This window comes from Brachyistius frenatus, unplaced genomic scaffold (assembly GCF_029030835.1).
Source record: "Brachyistius frenatus isolate BFR_SWC_R1_liver_20210118 unplaced genomic scaffold, ASM2903083v1 Contig_230, whole genome shotgun sequence".
Lineage (NCBI taxonomy): Eukaryota > Metazoa > Chordata > Actinopteri > Embiotocidae > Brachyistius > Brachyistius frenatus.
The window spans coordinates 278,260-298,169 of NW_027210829.1; the positions used below are offsets into that span (position 1 = coordinate 278,260).

At 40.7% G+C, this 19,910-nt stretch overlaps 1 protein-coding gene across 2 annotated transcripts in view; it reads left to right on the forward strand.

Moving 5' to 3' along the window:
- slit3 (slit homolog 3 (Drosophila)) overlaps positions 1–19,910 on the forward strand; it is a 256,297-nt gene that overhangs the window by 12,829 nt on the left and 223,558 nt on the right. For both annotated transcript variants that reach the window (XM_069720029.1, XM_069720030.1), the window contains exons 2-4: positions 4,404–4,475; positions 10,775–10,846; positions 15,221–15,292. In XM_069720029.1, coding sequence (XP_069576130.1) covers positions 4,404–4,475; positions 10,775–10,846; positions 15,221–15,292 — 216 coding nt within the window. The remainder of the gene's footprint in view (positions 1–4,403; positions 4,476–10,774; positions 10,847–15,220; positions 15,293–19,910) is intronic.

A 19,910-nucleotide genomic window follows, 5' to 3' on the forward strand; every position in this document is an offset into this window, starting at 1 on the left:
TGTGCATGTGTGTGTCTTTGTTGGATGGTATATTAATTCCCCGAACACCTGCTGTTTGCATTCTTGCCTTATCCCCTCGTCGCAAACACGCACACATGCACGTCTTACCTCTCTGCCTGTAATGGAAACAAACAGTGGTTAGGGCTTTTGTACTAAAGCCTCTTGTTAGTTGTCTGACTGCCAGCTGGTCAGTTAAATTTGAAGCTAAGTTAAGCTTTACTGCTGGGCGGGGTGGACACCCAGGCTTTAACAGTCCAGGTGCATGAAAACGGTCGTCTCACCAGTTGTTTTTTAAATTTTTTTTATTTACATCCTCTTGATCTTTCAGGTTCAATCAAGCCTGTCTTTTTTTACTGGCTGTTTTTTTTTTAATCATGTTTAATTGGGTACAAAGAAATTATTTGTTGCACAATTGTGTTGGTTAAAAGTATAATAGCAGGCCACTGTTTCTTAAATTTGAGTTTTTTTCAAACAACCTCGCTTATATTTCTTCAGAATTTTTCCAGGACAATATGAAAGTCCTCATCTCAAATCACACTTCCACTGTTTCCAATGTGTAGATGTATCAACTCCTGTAAAAATACTGCAGGTTGTGCGTTTGACTTTGAGAAATTCAACCTCTCTGTATCAAGTGTATGAGGTACACAATTAGTTCAGGAAGTCCTCTAAAGTCACCAGCTGCCTCATTCAAGCTTCATAATCTCCTGCTTACTTGCAAGCTGTGTGCTTGTCCAGTTATATTCATACAAATATACAGTGATGCCATTAAAATACAAAATACACATCTTAGTACATTGAATTGTCTGAATATTAGTTTTAATAAACTCATACGTTGTCTGAAGGGGTAAATCGGGAATAAGCATTTTTGTTGATATAAATAATGTCTGTGGTTGTTTATTAAGTTTGAATAACTTTTTTCTGAATATATCACTTGTCACTCATTTGACAAGTTTATGAGTCTAATTTTACACCACGTCTTGTTTTGCTCTCGCAGCAGCCTCGACTCCCTCAGCTTTAAGGCGGCGATCTTTGATAGGGCGATGCCATTGTGCTCTACCTGGAACTGTATCCTCACTATTTGTTTGACCGCGGAGCCGTTTCCCTGGTGAGAGCAGAAGTTTCCACTGTGAACAAGAGAAAGATGGCGATAAGGATGGAGAGATTAGAGGAAGGGAGAAAACCCCCCCGAGAAGGGCAGGAAAAATGTAGCCAACTGTAAAAGAGTGAAAGATTGAGATAAAAGTGGAGAGATTATGGGTGGAGAGACAAACAGATGAAGGCAAAGAAAAAGTGTTTAGTCAACTGTGAAACAGTGAAAGATAAGACATGAGAGATTGAGAGAGGGGGAGACACTCTAAAAAGGGGGAGATTAGGGAGAGGAAGGGTGGGAACATGGGGTGAAGCTGGAGTTGAGGGACTGATACACTGACATTAGAGATCAGTGACTGGGAAGAGATTTAAGATAAAACAGAAGGAGGGAGGGCGAAAAGAAAAAAGTGGAATACTGTAGCCAAATGTCAAAAGAAAGGGAGAAACAGATAGCCGAGAGGTAAAGACAGGGAGGAGAGCACGGATGGAGGTGAGGTGGTGGGGAACAGAAGTTTTCAGATTGGATGCAGCCTCAGAGTCACACAAAAGTGAGCGGATACCTGGAATTACATGTCAAAAAGAAAAAAAACAGTCACTTTCATCATGGGAATAGCTCTTTCCTCAAGTTAAAAAAATGATAAATCAATGCTGTATTGAGTTTTTCCACCACGTCCAAGAAGGCTTATCAAGTAATTGCCAGTACCTCGCTTTCCGAGGAACTGGCAATTACACACACCCTGAAAGCCTGTGCCGAGAACCAGCAGCATCCAGTCTGCATGATGGTGAAGCAGCTTGCTGTCAAAAATTTATCTGGTGTCTTGAACAAGCTGGCAAGATGGATGAGAGCGATTTTTGTTTTTTCTTCTGGTTTCTTCGGTTTTTTCATGTCATTGCTGCTGCCAAATACTCGCGTGACTCGATGATGTGGGTTTTAACTACGAATGCAAAACCTTCCCACCTCAGCCAATATCCGAGTTGATATTTGAAATTCAAGCTAAAATGTCTTTATTATTCATACATCAGTCATTTCTGGATCTGTCAGTTCATTGACACACAGCAAAGCTAGATTTCAACAGGAAATGAGTGGAGACAGAGAGAGATGGGAAATGACATGCAACAAAAATATCTGGCTGGACCTGAACCAGAAATGTTATGAATACATTGGTTGGTGGCTTTATCCCACCAGGCATCACGCATGACATGACAGATTGTAAAACTGTATTTGATAAAGTTATCAGTATTGCAATGTGGGAAAAAAAAAATCATTGGAAAAATTGGTAGCTTTATTGCCTTAGACTGGGTGCATAAACATAATTAAATAACAATACAATATGGTATTATCACTCATTTTTGCCTGTTTACAAAACCCGCAAACTTGGGAGCAACATTAGTGAAAGTAATATACAACCTCATTGTAGCTAGATTTTGGTCTCCACCAATTTCTGAAAGTAACATCTGATTCTTTTGGTGGTGAATGCTCTCATATGTTTGCCAGTTGCCTATTTTGTCTTTTTGCTTTTTGGTGCTGTTTCCTAAATTAGCGCCCCTGGTTAGATTGCCGCTAGAGATTGCTTAACTTTAAAATGTAGCTGTGGCTCGTAATAAGCTGCTTTCACAAATGACCGTCGGGGTCGTTTTTTTGCAGGCAAACAGCTTTGGAAATGAGATTGATGAGATCTTTGAAAATGAACCAAAACAGTTAAGATGCGAGCTGTAAAACTAGAGCGGTGAGCCAAAAGTTGCTCGGATGTTCTGTGGAGAAAATAACTGGGTCGACGGGCTGGTGACCCCTCTTACATCAAATGTAGCCGTTTGATCTATTGTTGCTATTTAAATTCATTAGTGCAACTTTAATGTTATACATTGCACCACTGTAAAACCTTTTATTTTACAGGTTTTGTAAAGATGTTTTCTTCTCTTCGCTTTCACTTATCAAGAATCTTCAAATCTAAACCTCACTTTCAGGAACCTTACAAGAACTTATTTGTTATTGCCTATGATTTAGGCCAGCTTTCCTTCACTGCCTCTACTGCACTGGGTGGGAATCATTAATCAGTTAAGTCATTTATGTGACCTCCCATTGTACGAGATGAAATATTGAAACTATTCATTACCATGGAGCCCTTTCAAGGATGCCCTGGTGGACCCCAGACCCCATTTTGGGCTTTGGGGAAGCGCAGGTCTGGCTCACAGCAGCCCTCCCTGTCTCAGGCCGGGGTATGGCTCTTATTAGTGGTCCTTGCCATGGCAGCTCGGGGAAGCCTTTTGAAACCTAATATGGTCTTAAATCAGATTTATAAATGTTTAGGTGCATTATGAAAAACACACACGCCGACTGCCTTGGTTAAACCAGCCTCTGTTTATGTGTATGTGTGAGTGTGTGTGTGCACGTCTGGATGAGTGAAAGCTTTCGGAGAGATGTGTGTGTGTGTGTGTGTGTGTGTGTGTGTGTGTGTGTGTGTGTGTGTGTGTGTGTGTGTGTGTGTGTGTGTGTGTGTGTGTGTGTGTGTGTGTGTGTGTGTGTGTGTGTGTGAGAAATAAGAGAGAGAATGGTGTGTGTTGTTTGTCTGTGCCCTCTCTCTCTGTTTTTTTTCCTTGCCCTAATTTCTCCAGTGCGACAGCGTTTCAATAAACAGCATACCCGTACAAAGGGAACCAGTCTATGCACACACACTCAGGCAGTCAGTTCATATTGCAATGTGTATACATTGTGCACCCGTAGTTAAAACAGATTGAATGACAGCCAGGAAACACGATAAGCTTTTAAACTGTGATGATGGAAAGAGAAAATAATTTCATCCCACTTTTTTTTTTTTTAACTGGAAAATTTGCCTTTCAATAATTCACAGCAGCAGGAGCTATGTGTGTGTGTGTGTGTGTGTGTGTGTGTGTGTGTGTGTGTGTGTGTGTGTGTGTGTGTGTGTGTGTGTGTGTGTGTGTGTGTGTGTGTGTGTGTGTGTGTGCGTGCGCGCGGAGTTTCCTTGGTGCCTGTACCGTAGGAGTGTTTGTGTGTTTTTGTTTCTGTTTGTTTGTATGTTTGTGTGTGTGTGTCTGTGTGTGGGCTCATGTGCTGTGGGGCATTCTCACGCTCTGTCCTACGGCCACATTCACTCAGTTGGCTGAGCAAGAACACACAGAGACACACAAATGCAGACAAACACACACATTCATTTGCATTTTATTTATACTTTATGCTTTCAACATTGTATCATGGACTCTGACTTATATGAAGTTCACGCTGTTAATTAAACCGTGTTTTATCAATGTGCAGATTGGATAAATCAGATTGGTAACCTGTGTGTTTCTCTCTGCAGGGATTTGAACAGAAACAACATCACCAGAATCACTAAAGTGGACTTTTCTGGCATCAAGAACCTCAGGATTCTGTAAGTTTTTTCTTTTCTTTTTCTGGTGACAAACACTTCAGTCGCACTGAATTCAAGATTGACAAGCGTTCCTCAGAATGTTGTGCGGTTTGCTCACGTCATTATTCCATGTCAGAGAAACCTCTGTTTTATATTGGGCAATGTATACTAAATTCTTGTAAGTACCACTCGAGTCTTTTTTATTTTGTTATTTATTTAAAAAAAAAAATGTTTTGGGGGGGGGGGCAAATGTGCCAACGCAATACAGTTCAGGTTGTTTGCACTGAATGTTTTCCCTCAGACGCCTCAGAAGGTCACAGTAGAACTCGCCGTTGACAGTCTGGCCTTCTGGGACAAAGACACGGTGCACAACCCCGTGAATGTAAAAGAAAAACCCAACTGGTTTTTAGCTCCTGACCTGATGTGCCTTTTTCACTTTTGGACAGTGATACTGCTCTGTGTCACGCCATGGTGCTATTTACCCTACAGAAGCAGAGTGAGACTGTTATGTTACTGAAAAAAAGTCACATGCTGTGGATGTTTCCGTTATCCGTGACGACTGTCAATCCTCTGCTTGTTTTAGGATTAGTATCCGTCGCTTAGAAGACAAACAACTTACTTCGTTATTCAGGTATGAGGTTTAGTAGGAATTAGGTATAAGGTTAAATCCACCAGGTACACTACGAATAGGTCTTTTATGTGCCTATTCTGCTCTCTTTATTTCCTTGTTGTGACCTGCATTTGTGTCTTTACAAGGAATCCCATTAAGATAAAAACTGCCATGCTGGAGCAATTAAGCAAATGCTATATTTACCTAATGGGTCTGTATATGGCTATAGGGGAAACAAGTCTCTATAAAATAAAGTTTCCCATCCTAATGAGGGCTTTCAGGGCAGGGGAGAATGCAAGTGTCCCATCCAAGGAGTTGAATTTAGCAATTACTGGATATTTACAAGGTTAAATAATAGAGTAATTGTGAGCTGACATGCTAGTAACAAGCAGCAAGACTCCCATTTATTAAACAAGCATCATGACAACAAGATGTTGAACTGCTGGGGTTGTGATGATATACGGAGACTGCCTGATGCAATTTCTGGACAATTGTTTTTGCGAGAAATTATGAGTTCATATGAAACAAAAAAAGGAAAGATAATGTAACTCAAAGTTCACTCTGAACAACAGTTAAGCAATGCTGAATTTTGCAATTTTTGGAACATCCAAAGACACAAGAAATGCAATACTGTATACTCTAATTAAACCACAATCATGACACCACTCTGTTAAAAAAATAAACAAATCATTACTTTCACACATTTCTTCCAGTTTATCTTGAAACACCATTCACTTGGCCGTATCAAAAGTTTTTGTTTTTAATAAGTGTCATTTTTGCTATACTGACCACAAAGAGGTTTCCTCTGAAAACATGATGCAGGCCTAAATTAATTTCACGTGTTGGATCTAGTGGTTCCAACCACTTTGACAAACTAACTGTTCAGAAACTGTCTTCATTTCTGGACCTGGAAATGGGGCTAAAACAGCTGGACTGACCAGTTTTCCATTGCTGGGCATAATGATTTCCAAAGATGACGATATTGACTGCAGACTAAACATGTAGCTGTCTGTAAACATATTAGATGAACGTTTATCCTGAGCATGACCCTTCGGTATTCTATTGCAATAATTTGTGGCTAAGCAATCTTTTATCTTCATGGGGAAAAAAACCCCGATGACACGCTGAAATCATTGCTGATGTCACATTTGCTTGTCTAACTGGTCATATCTAAATGGCTGCACTCAGTAAAGTGCGACTGCTCATCTCCTCTCAGCTGTTCTATCTCACTTCATGGGCTCTCTCACTCTTTCCCTTCAAGTGGATGAAATGTCTGTGTATGTATGTATGTGTGTGTGTGTGTGTGTGTGTGTGTGTGTGTGTGTGTGTGTGTGTGTGTGTGTGTGTGTGTGTGCGTGTGTGTGTGTGTGTGTGTGTGCGTGTGTGCGTGTGTGCGTGTGTGCGTGTGCGTGTGTGTGTGTGTGTGTGCGTGTGTGTGTGTGTGTGTGTGTGTGTGTGTGTGAGGGCTTTAATAACTATAATCACTGTTGGCTGCATGCAGCTTCCCTCCTCACTCTGTTTTAACCAGGCGGGCAGATAAAAATACACTCTCGGTACAAACTACGCAGAGCAGTGGAAATGACTTTCTGCATGTGTGTGTGTTTGCATTTGTAAGTGCATTTGTGTAACCATAACTATACTTGTAAGGACCGTAGTGTATTTTGGAAGTAATGTCAGGCTCAGGTTTTGACTGGGTTTGACGAAGAGAAAAGAGAAGAAGAAGAAGAAGAATTAAATGTGTGCATTTTGTGTACATGAGAAAAGGTGAGACGGATCAAGGAAAGACGACTGTATGTGTGTGTGTGTGTGTGTGTGTGTGTGTGTGTGTGTGTGTGTGTGTGTGTGTGTGTGTGTGTGTGTGTGTGTGTGTGTGTGTGTGTGTGTGTGTGTGTGTGTGTGTGTGTCTGTGTGTGTGTGTGTGTGTGTGTGTGTGTGTGTGTGTGTGTGTGTGTGTGTGTGTGTGTGTGTGTGTGTGTGTGTGTGTGTGTGTGTGTGTGTGTGTGTGTGTGTGTGTGGCTGAGCAGCAGCTTCTTTCATGTGGTTGGTGATAAACTGCTGTGACATTTCCCTGCTCTAAATCTCTTAAAGAAATTGGGAGGAGATTGCTTGGGAAAGAGGAGATAGTCTGAGAAAACACACTTTCAAATGCACACACACACACACACACACACACACACACACACACACACACACACACACACACACACACACACACACACACACACACACACACACACACACACACACATTCTTGCATTTGTATCAAAGGATGAACAAAAGCATACATGGTAACCTTTACCCTTATCTTTACTCAAATAGGTATAGCTGTTATTTACCAGACCTCTCTTTATAACACACACACACACACACACACACACACACACACACACACACACACACACACACACACACACACACACACACACACACACACACACACACACACACACACACACAAGTGCCTAGTTTTGGGATCCCTGGTCATTTCAGCCATAACTGCTTCCCATGGGAGAACTTGGCATGTAGCTTAACGTGTCTCACATTCTTCCCAGGGTAGGTCTTGGAAAAAAAAAAAAGTGTAATTTCAAAAATGTTTACATACAGGTTAGTAATTACTGATAATTTATCCTGTAGAAATACTTCACTGCCTTTAGATACAAACTGTCTGCCGTTAAAAACGTCTAAACAGCTAAAGGATCTGGTTTCACATTAACATCTCTAGTGATCACAGAGTACGAAATTCTAAATATGTTAATTGCCACTAAATTTGTTGGCATTTTAAATCTTCCAATTCTGTTTCTGACCTCACGAAAGCATCAAAATGCTGTAATCTGATAAAACATTTAACATCATTTTGTGCTCGTCCAAAAACATGCAATCCGATCAACGGTCTTGATTGTTCTCGAGACAAAGCTCGTCTCCGCGTGCACGCTGCGTGCGCAACACTGAGCGTAATATCTCTGGCAGCCTCGCGTCGCGAGATTTCTTCCAGATTGTGTCGAAATTGAGTAATTCCAAACAAATTTAGATTTAGGTGAAAACTGGTGCTTTATATCGAACATTTGGCTGGGGAGAGTCGATGTGGTTTCTCCCATTATGTGTAAACAACAAGTCAAGTTAATATCCCCTGAAGTGTTTCCCTACTTCGTTCCAAGTCCTCGCAGTTTGCGAAAAGTTAGCGTGATGTCATCGTGCTCTTCATAATGGTCGCTGAGATGCTCGAAAGAAAGAGTTATTAGACACACTAGTCCCCACACACGTACTTTCAGTACTTGTTTGCTCTTTTTTCTCCATCTCTCTGTGGATGACTAATGCCTGATACAGAGCGATATAAAAACAATACCTCATCTGAGCGATATGCCAGCATCGACTCCCTGCTCCATGTGTTTGGCTAAACATCCCTCGCCTTTCTAAACTCCGTTCAATAAATCAGCGTGTGGTTGATCCCTCGTTTGGACAAATCAGCTTTGATAGTTATTCAAAGTTATGTCTTAATTTAGCTTTCTCTGGAGTTTATAAGATATGCTTTTGTGTGAGGCCGGAGAAAATGCAGCTCTGCTGGAATAAACAGGAGGGAGTAATCTGGGCCGGGCTGTAAATTATGATTGATGCTGGAATCAGACGTGTGCGCATGTTTGCGTACGTGTTTGGGAATTCTTGCTACTAGTGCATAACTGCTTACCTAGGTTTACGCTTTACATGTTTACACCACGCAGAATCTGCCATTGCTTATTAGTGCCGGGTGTGTATGTCGATGAATCTTCAGTATGGTCCGCATTTGCACCTGTCAGTTTGTGTTTGTCTTTGATGACCAAGAATTTACTGTTGTTTATCCAACTGTGATTGTTTTCTGCAGCACATGTTCACATTTATATGATTGTTTCTCTTTAGAAACTAGATTTAAAAAGCAGGACACGTACAGCTGATCATTTGAAAGACTTTTTTTGGTTCTGTTTTTACCAATTATCTCTAAATATTATTCATGATTTTCTAAAAAGACAGGCTTTGTTTAAATTATGAATTCCTTTCTGTAATTATGAAAATTTGTATTTTCCCTGTTGCAAGAAGATTTAAAGATCAAAGCTCAGACAATCTTTTCTTCATACAAACTGAAGAGAAACATTTTAACATTCGGCAAATTAATATCCCATAGTGTGCTTGTGTTCCTATATGTAATTAGGAAAGTATTGTAAATAAGAAAAACAAGAAGTGATTTCAGAACAGAATGGTTGTTTTACATATTTTTTTTAGCATCTACTCATACCCAGATTTTGCATCAAATATATCTTGTCTCATTTCATCAATTCTTCATTTAAAAAAAAAACAAAAAACATATTGTATATTTATGTGTACACACAAAATAAGTGTGTATACATGCAGTCTATGTGTCTGTGGATACACTATATTATCTTTATGTAGCCTATAAAGTACGTATGTTCATCAATGCATCTTTGAGTGTGTATGTCTGAGTCGGTTATCTTTCATTCGAGTGCATGTTTCACTGTGAGTCCAACAGATGTGTGTGCGTGTGTGCGTGTGTGTGTGTGTGTGTGTGTGTGTGTGTGTGTGTGTGTGTGTGTGTGTGTGTGTGTGTGTGTGTGTGTGTGTGTGTGTGTGTGTGTGTGTGTGTGTGTGTGTGTGTGTCTCTCTGTGTGTGTTTTTGCATGTGTGTTTATGTCAAACTCCAGTATGACAGACCATGGATTTATAGCTTAAATACAGCTGCATGTCTAAACATTTTCTTTGAAAGAATATTCAAAGGAGGGTCATGCCAAAACAATTCAAAGTCCACATGGCAGTTCCAGACGGTGTCTCTTTTTGATACAACTTCTTTGGCTCTGGCTTTCTTTTTATATCTCTTTCACTCAATCCATCTTGTCATTTAGAATCTCACTGGTTTTTGCATCTCTCTCTTTTCCTCTTTTCATCTTCTCCTCTTCTGCCTTCACAGCAGCCCCCCCCCCCCTTTTTTTTGTTTTTCCCTTCGATCTCGCCCTCCCCTCCCCCCTCTCAGGAGATGTCACTCTTAACATCTTCAGACAGAAAATATAAACACACGTATCAGCGGAGATGTTCTCTCTCCCTTTTCTCTGTCCCATCTGGAAAATCTTTGGTTGCCCCAAAAACACGACAACACACACTGAGCACGGGAAGGGGAAATAAAAATAGAAGAAAAATGTGTTACAATGGGAACACCATTCAAAAGACAAATGGAGAAGATACCCATTGAAGAATGGAGGAGGGATGGCTTCTTAATTGTTTGCCTTGGCTTGCTAGATTGAAACACTTGTGAAATGCTGCATTTCATAAACTTTCTAAACTTTTGCTTCACGCCAGAGACGTTTGGTCCGTGCCCTGATTGCATGTTTATGCAACAGATTTTAAAAAAAGAAAAAGGAAAAAAAAGCGAAAGTGTCTCTCACGATGTTTGCACTGGCCAGAGAATGAGATGTCTCTGCTGTTCCTGTGTAGTGTAGATATTTCCCAACTACATGGTTATCCTGCAGTTTGACATCGAAACCACTTTAAAGAAATGTCTACTGCTACTGTGTGAAGTTACTGATATAAAGACCGAGTTATATGACTGTCCTTTACTAAAGAGTCCCCTATAGTAGTGTGCTTGCTTGTAATGCTTTTTTTTGTATAACATTAATATTAACTACAACTGCTATTTCTTTCTCTCTGTGTCTCTTTATGTTCACTGCTACAGTCATCTGGAGGACAACCAACTCAGTGTTATCGAGAGAGGAGCCTTCCAGGACCTGAGACTGCTGGAGAGACTGTAAGTTGGAAATCTTACACTGCTACTGGTGTGTGAATGAAAAACAAGAAGCAGTTCAAGTTAAACAGCTGATGCGAACCTAAGTTATTTTAGGCTTTTGAAAAAGTAACCCGCCAGAACAGCTACACACATACACACACGAAATATGCATACAGGCACATATCTTTTAGCACAAAATCACACACAGATATTTGACTTCCTGCTGCTAGTCCGTTCTGGACAGCATATTCACACAGATTGTACCTGGTTAATACCCAAGTCCATCCACTTCACACACAACCTTGGAATCTCCCATAGATACTGCTCTCTTTCTCGTGTGTGTGTGTGTGTGTGTGTGTGTGTGTGTGTGTGTGTGTGTGTGTGTGTGTGTGTGTGTGTGTGTGTGTGTGTGTGTGTGTGTGTGTGTGTGCGCGCGCCCGCGTCAGCTCACACCAAGGCTCGAGTCAACAGAATGGAGGTGTCAGTGTACAACACAACACTTCCCACACACACACCTGCATGTTTATGACTCCTGTGTTGGAGGGATGACGGGCAGGCAGTTTTGAAGGATGATTATTCTGTTACATGACACAAAGAGAGAGTGACACACTTTGGATGATGTCTGATGTTCTGAAAAATCAGCTTGATTATCATCGGTGGCTTTCAGGGGATGTAACACACCTTTTGGCTTCTTTATCGGAGGTCCTCAACCGATGAAAACAGCGTTTTCTAAACTTAAAAAAACAGATGTTCTAACAATGTTTAATTCACGAGTGGAAGGTTTCTTCATTTAATTATGTCCCCATTTAATCTATTTTTCAATTATTTTCATTTTATTAGTTATTTTAACACTCGTAATTGGTCACCGTCCTTCCACAAGACGTGATGCTGCTTTGTGCCTGTAAAAATGATGATGTCCAGTCCTTTTTGAGACTATCTTGATTTACACATTTTGGTCTTAAAGAGAACAGTTTATGTTTTACAAGAGCAAGAAGAGGAAGAAGTGGTTTTTTTACATTTCAATATAAAAATCCACAGGACAGTTTGATGATATCACAGACATGCAGCAGAGTTATGGAGACAAGAAGTCAGACAAAGCAGTTAGTTCGCTGCGAGCGTCTCACTACACTCGACAAAACCTTGACGGATGTTGAGTGACAGCAACATGTGTATCTTGTCTCTAAATGGAGACTACACATCTGATAGTGCAAGTGTGAGGAGATGCGCTGTTTTAATGTTAAAAGGCTCCTTAATACAGTGTGTCAGGACGGGTCGTAGGTCAGGGATGAGAGGGGGAGGAGGTCAGCGGGCAAAATAGTTCTGTGTCAAAACTCTCACAGGTGATGGCTTTTCATTTATCCAAGTCGTTCCAAAAATATGCTTTTTGATGTGAAGTTCAGACTGAAGCTTCATGTCAAAATTAGAAACATATCAGTGTATAGCTGAAAATGTATACTTTACCAAATGTTAATCTCTGTTTTGGTTGAAAATATCAAAGAGAAAAATTCTGCTTTAGTGTCGTGATGGTAACTTTACTACCATTACTGGTAGTGAAATGGTTTTTAAAATGCTTAGTTGACATGGTCTCTGATGTTGCGCCTACGAGGGTGAAAGGTTAGGGGTGACAGGTCGTGGTGGTGAGTCCGTGATTTATGGAGTCACAGTGTGAAAAACATGGAGCTTATGCAGTCATCTCCTTGGGCGAGGACATTCATTTATGTCAAGACATGAATCACAAAGTCATGGATATGCTCAAATAGTGCAATATATGATTATAATTGATGGACACTTTGCAAAAAGAAAAGGGGATTTTTCAAGATGTGATTTTTATTTGGTTTTCTTTACCAAAAAAAAATGGAGCACAGTGTGTTCTTTTCTATTCCTGCTGGACTTTATTGTGATTCTGACTAATAGGAATCATTTTTTTTTTTTTACAATATAAAAAAACAGTGATCATAGACTTGTGGTCAAGTGTTATTTCAAAAGTTCCATTCACCAAGAAATCGTCATTATTTCTTGAAAATACACAAAGGATATTTCTTTAAAACCAAAACCGTGTTGTGAGTGAATGTCTTAAAATGACTCATAACCGTAATAGTAGCCGATCATGTGTTTCACTTTCGTACTAGCAGTTATTTTCTAGGAGCAGGGGTCAATTATTTCAAATGGTGGATATCTTTTTTTGGTACTGCAGCTCTTTTTCCATTGGTGAACGCAGGAGGGAAATTCCGGGTCTTATTATCATTATCACATGGGGTTAAAAGGTTGGTGTCTGTGTCTTCTCCGGCACAGATTCTACTTTGTGACCTCGTGACCTTCCGCCCCCCCTTCTTCTTTTCTTTTTCCCCTCTCCACGTCTCGCTCCTCAGCCGAATGCCTTGGCAGCCTGATAACACTTTCACTCCCTTCGCTCACACTGTCTTCATCTATCTCTGCTGCAGCCAACCCCACCTTTCTGTGGCACGCTGGAGGAGACACATCTTTCACCCCATCACACTCCATCTCTTACTTTTCTCTTCAGACACACGTCTCTCTGTTGGTCAATGTCGTTCTTTCAGTCTGTCCATCTTCTTCTGCCTCTCATTCCTCTGTAAATAACTGCCTCGTGTTCATGTTCTGCTCCATTCAACCTACTTAAACAAGAAAATGGTATTTTACATGTCAAATAAAAGAAGGCATTGGACATAAGAAGGTTTAGAAACACCTCGATATCATGGGAAAAATGTTGCAAAGGTTTATTGGAACTTTTGAATTCCTACCAAGATTATATATCCATGCGAGGTGGTGATGTTGATCTGAACCTACTTCGACTGGGATTCTTGTAATTGGCATTAAAATAGATTTTCCATATGAGAACAATGCATCCAGATGGTCATAATTAACCCTTTCCACCCTGGAAGTCTCTGAACCGGGACCGGGCTGTTGTAAAAAAGGCAACCGGCGCCATTTTTCAAAGGTTGCCAAGTGTGGCACATTCAGGAAAGAGGCCGCCTCGTACTACACTCAAACTAAAATGGACAAAGCATTGTTGTGCCTCGCTTCTGTTGCATCAAACTTGCAGTTGAAAAATGTTTTATAACAAGTTTAATGACATCAGAGTTTACTGACTCATTATAGAACTGGGCAGCTTTGATCAGGCAGGAGTAAAAATTTTCATCTTTGTTGGAGTTTTACAAACTGGTCATAAGAATAAGTAGACTTTGTGTTTTTCAAAATTCACCCAACTGTCTCTCGTCCACAGAGCTCCAGGTTGTTAATTTTGGCCTCAGTTTGAATTTGTTAGTGACAAAATTTTAAGTTTTTTTCAGGTGGTAGTTAAACAAAAAACAAAAAAAAGCTGAGACCTTAAGTAGTTGAAAGTTGTCTTTGTTTTTGTTACCTCCAATAATTAACAAAAGCTTGCTTATCTTAGTATTGCTTTGACCTTTTTCAAATGTTACATTACATTACATTACATTTAATTTAGCTGATGCTTTTATCCAAAGCGACTTACTAGTCAACCATGAGGGTACAAATTCAGAACAACAACCAAGAAAGTACAATTTTCTTCAAGATAGCCAAACTTCAAAGTGCTATAAGTAAGTGCCATTTTAAGTGCTACTATTCAAGGTAAAGTCTGAAGAGGTGTGTTTTTAGTTTGCGGCGGAAGATGTATAGACTTTCTGCTGTCCTGATGTCGTTGGGGAGCTCATTCCACCATTTAGGAGCCAGGACAGCAAACAGTCGTGATTTTGTTGAGTGTTTAGCTCGCAGCGAGGGAGCGACAAGCCGATTGGTAGAAGCAGAGCGGAGTGAAAAGCTTCAGTTTTATAGATTATATATAAATGGACAATAAATTATTGAAGTATGATAAGACAGGGTTCTTGCATTTGATACACTTTAGTCCTACCAGAAAAAAATAGGTCAAATTGGCATTCATATACATTTTTTTGGTAATCCTGTAATTTAAAATTCAGTTTTCTTCTTTTCACAGGGGCCCAAAACAGGTTAAGACTTTGACTCAACCATATAGAAAATGTACTAATAATAGTGTCAATTAAGTGAATCATCCTGTAAAAGTATTTTTTATCTTTCAACTTTGTGGCGATGACAAGACGCCAGTAAAACGGACTTTTTCCTCCTCTCGCGGCTAGGTCAAAGCATTTGCGAGGGGGATAGTGATAAGGGGCTTCTGAAGGCTTAGAGGCTGATAACCTGTAACTGACACACGTACACAAAACACAGCGTGTTAACCTGCAGGTCATGATCACAGAGAACCAGACAGACTTTCCCATGAGTTTGAACCCACTGACCTTAGAGGTGATTCGCTAGGCTGTTCAGTCAACACAAAGGGATGAATCCGAATGATTTATTACACGATGACCATATTTCATTTTCATTTTTTTCTCCTTCTAGTCGTCTGAACAGAAACAAACTCCAGTTTCTCCCAGAGCTTCTCTTCCAGTCCAACCCCAAACTCGGACGACTGTAAGTACACTTTCATTTTTTTTTTTTCCGTCTCCATCCCTGATGCCTCTCTTACTCTCCGGCCATCACACTCTCTCTCTCTCTCCTTCACTCTCCTTTTCCGCCTCTTTTGATGTGTTACACGATCCATTTGAAAACATGGCCATGGTGCTATGTCAGAACTTTTATCCGGGTTGAGGGTTCAAGTCTCGCGCCAGGTGACACAGTGCCGCTCTGTGATCCTGTCAAGAGGTGAAAAAGACTGTGCGTGTCAGATGTGTGTGTGTGTGTGTGTGTGTGTGTGTGTGTGTGTGTGTGTGTGTGTGTGTGTGTGTGTGTGTGTGTGTGTGTGTGTGTGTGTGTGTGTGCGTGCGTGTGTGTGTGTGTGCGCGTGTGCGTGCATGCGTGCGCACGATTTTAAGAGGTGAAAGTGTGCCTGGAGTGAATGTTTTGCTTGGACTGGTTTGGAATTTTTATTCGGGAATATGGAGTTTTCCCAGAGTATTCGGGTGTAAGAACAGGTCATAGTGATGCAGTGAAGCCTCCCACTTGCCCTCCTTCTCTACCTCTTTTTTTTTTTTTCATCTCACATTCCCAGACATACTCTCTCTCTCTGTTTCGGTCCTGTTGGTACGTCCACCCTGTCTCTTTTTCTTTCCCTCTGCTCTCTCCATCTGCGCTCTTGCTTTCCATTCGGCTTGTCAGGGTCTCTATTTGTCTTATCCTCTGAGAGTCTCTGTCAGCTTAGGTTGAAGGTTGAAACACCTTCTCAACTTTATAGCTGTTTACATTGGGCTGCCTTCAAGTGAAGCTGGAGTTTGACTGTGTGTGTGTGTGTGTGTGTGTGTGTGTGTGTGTGTGTGTGTGTGTGTGTGTGTGTGTGTGTGTGTGTGTGTGTGTGTGTGTGTGTGTGTGTGTGTGTGTGTGTGTGTGTGTGTGTGTGTGTGTGTGTAGGTAGGTGCATATTTTCCTTTGATTGTGTGTCTGCAATGATTATTGTCTACATTCCTGAACTTACATATCATATATTTTTGTGTGGATACACTATATTGATGCTGTAACTGCATATAAATGTGCACGTGTGTTTGCATGTGTGTTTGTGTGTGTGGCTGTGAGGTGTTATCATTGGGGAATACCAACACTGGGACATTAAACTTCTCACTTATTCTTTTTTTTCTATAATGTTTCCATTAGAATTCCTTGGAAGTCACTGTAACCTTTCTTTGTAGAAAAGATGTATTATTCACTGTGTTTTGGTGTTTTTCAAATTATTGGAATTTTAGGTGATCAAAAAGACAAACATCAATTAAAGGAAGATGCCACTAAAAAGCTTTTGAGTATCAAACATTTGCTGCCGAGCCTTAAAAATAGCCAAAATGCTTCCTTCTTCACAGAGAACAGCAGCTCTAGTCAGCGTTTGCAACACTTAGCAAGCAAAAATAATTGTTGTTTCATCAGGTATTAAAAATACATTTCTCCAGTTACCGCCTTTTCTACACAGTATTTAATTATGCTATTGCAGTGTACACTATTCACGTCCTTGTTTTTTCAAAGCTTTGCTAAAAGTAATGTGGACGGGCAGTGGAGAGGTGGATTGTGCTGCAAGAATGTTGAAGAGTTTCTGTGGACATTTTTTGGCATGTTGATTTGTTGTGAACCACGGTACACAACAAATCCAATCCTTTCTACCATATGCTTTGAGTCCAAGCCAACATTGAAGCTTTCAAAGCAACCTATCAAACCTGCAGTCAAATTTTTTTTTAATTTTTTTTTTTTATACCAGGCACTCTCTTAAATTGAAGCTCTTTGAGGACACTGTAGTCCTCACTGTATTTCAGTTGGATGAATGAATTAACTATGTAATCACAGTACCTCATCTCGTCCTTCTGCAATATTCTTCCTCCAATGTTAACACAGGTCTTATCGACAGTTATAATACTTCATTGGTCTTCTGTCAAAACTGTGTATCTTAATTTTTTGTGAATTTTAGGTTTTGGTGAAACCGAAGAATGAAATGCAATCCCCTTATGTCTACCTCCCAAACTCTGGTATGCGTACAATAAGAGCCTTGGCCCAAAAATTGTCATTCAATCTAATTTGATTACAGACGAGCTGTACTTATATACACATACCATGACAACCTTATAATAATTAGTTTTTAATCATGTAAATATTTTAGAAATCAAATTTGCCCGTGCTTAGCCATGTAAAGTGACATCACGTCCTGTCCGATATAGCACAACACTAACATTAGCTTGATTCATTTGAATTCTGACTCCTCACATGTTGGTTTTAGAAAACAGAAATTTACAAATGGCTACAAGGGTCCAGAAAGCTGCTGATGTGCGTTGATTAATTCATGTATTCTTCTGATTTTGGAATAATCGACTTATGTTGTTGTTATTTAGCCTTTTCCGAGGTTGTTGGCATGGTTAAATAAAAAAAAGTTGTCGGTGTCTGCAGTGGGCAGTGATGTTTTGGAAAGCTTGGTTTGGTACATATTTCTACATGGTCTGAAAAGTTTGGGAACTTCAGGTCTCCAAGATCTACTGTATGGTTTTAATTGGACAGTGACAGTCTGCAATTTAGGCTAACGGTATTTAAATAAAATAAATTTTCCATTGTCAATGGAACTTTTAGTTTGAAACGGAGCAGTTCAAAAGTTTCAAAGATAAATTCAAATACAGTAATAAGAGTTTATTCCTTTATAATGATGACAGTGAATTGATTTGTATTTTCGGCAGCACTTTCTCAATGTGATATATTGTGTTGGCAGAAAAGCCGCAGAGAGATGAAATCGTCTTGGTGGGGTGCGCGCTGTAAAACCTCTATTAAAAAACTCGGAGCCGACCGATGGTGTGTTTCATATATTTGTGGTGATGTGTGATGTATTGCTGAAGACAGCAAAGTCGACTGTTATGGCTGAAAGCAAATTGTCATTTACGTCAACTGTGGCTTCCAGGATCACACACAGTCGAAATCCCCTCATGTGAACATCAGGCACACGGTGACAGATGCAAACGCAGACAAACACAAATATTCCATCACACACACACACACACACACACACACACACACACACACACACACACACACACACACACACACACACACACACACACACACACACACACACACACACACACACACACACACACACACACACACACACACGTTCCCACTGTTTTATTTCCAGCTCTTTCTCGTGTTCTTCATGAGTGACAGTCTTATTTCCTCCACCTCCTGGCTTACTGTTCTATAAAACCCCTAATTGGTTTCGATAGCTCTTATTTATCTCTGGTAGAATATGGATCCCCACAGACCTCTCAAGACAACTCAGGAGAGTGGAAAAGGGTGAAACGGTTCCAAACTTAACATTATAAATCTCATGTTCTTTATATCCCTACTTTGCCATCAGCACAATCTAAATTACAGTGTCTGGAGTTTCCTCCTGCTCCTTTTTTTTTCTTTCCACTTTTCTTCCATTTTTCGCCGCTTTTTCTCCCATCCGCTCTGTGTATTTCTGCGAATTAGGAAAGCACCGCTCATGTCGAAAGCGGGGTATGTAGCGGAGAGAGTGTGAGTGAGAGGGCAAACAGAAGAAGAGGAAGGAATGGAGGTAGAATGAAAGAAGACAAAGACAAGAAGTCAGAGGCAGGGAGGCTTGAAGAGAGAATAGCAGCAGGGGAGTAAGAAGGAGGAGACGGGGAGGTTTTGCTGGTGGCTTTCTGGTTTGGGTTCGTAACCTTCCTCTCTGTCAGTCTCGGTTAGATATTAAATGATGGCAGTGTGATAGGAATTACCTCTTAACCCTCCTATTAAAGCCCTGCGGTCTGAGGTTTTAGAGACGGGAGGAGAGGGAAGAAGTTGGACCAGCATTAAGGGGAAAAAAGAGGCATGGGTTGGAGGTTTTGCTCTTGAGGAGGGGGGTGGGGTGAGGACAAGAGGTATCAGGCTGGATAATAGTTTTTTTTTTTTTTTTTTTTTTTTTACTGCTAGGTACAAAGTGTATGAACCAATCGAAGAGGTTGCGCCTCATTGGAAACTTTTCTTATTTTAAGTGCAGCTGATGACTGATGAAAAAGAGGTTTTGGGGTGGTCATGAGGGGAAGGAGATGGTGGTGGAGGATGAAGGTTGTGAGTAGATGGATGGATGGAGGGTCGGGAATCTGTGGCCCCTCTAGGTGCTCGGTGGGGGGTGGGGGACAAAAAACAGGGATGTCGAGATAGATGGATCGTGGACTGGAGTCTGTGGGTTTCAGAGGGTGCAGTCTGTGGTTGTTTCCCCCCACAGTTTGGAGACACTGTGGTCTCACAGCACATGCACACAGACACACACTGTTGCACACAGTAAGCTCGAGCTTTGAGAAAAATACATTTTGCGAAGAGCGCAGTGAAATTCTGGTTTGAAACGCAACATATTCACGAGAGCTTGAATGGAAAAATGCAAGCTGTTGGTTAGAGGGCTTTTGTGCCTCAGTGCACGTTACACTCTATCACGGAGGTTTACTTTGCTAAGTGACTTGATGGCTGTTGGTCTCCTCTCTAATAAGACTGACCCAGACTGAGCCTCATCCTGTTATCTTCACTTTCTCCTCTGGGAGTTGGTGCGAGTGTGTGCATGTTTTATGTGTGCGTG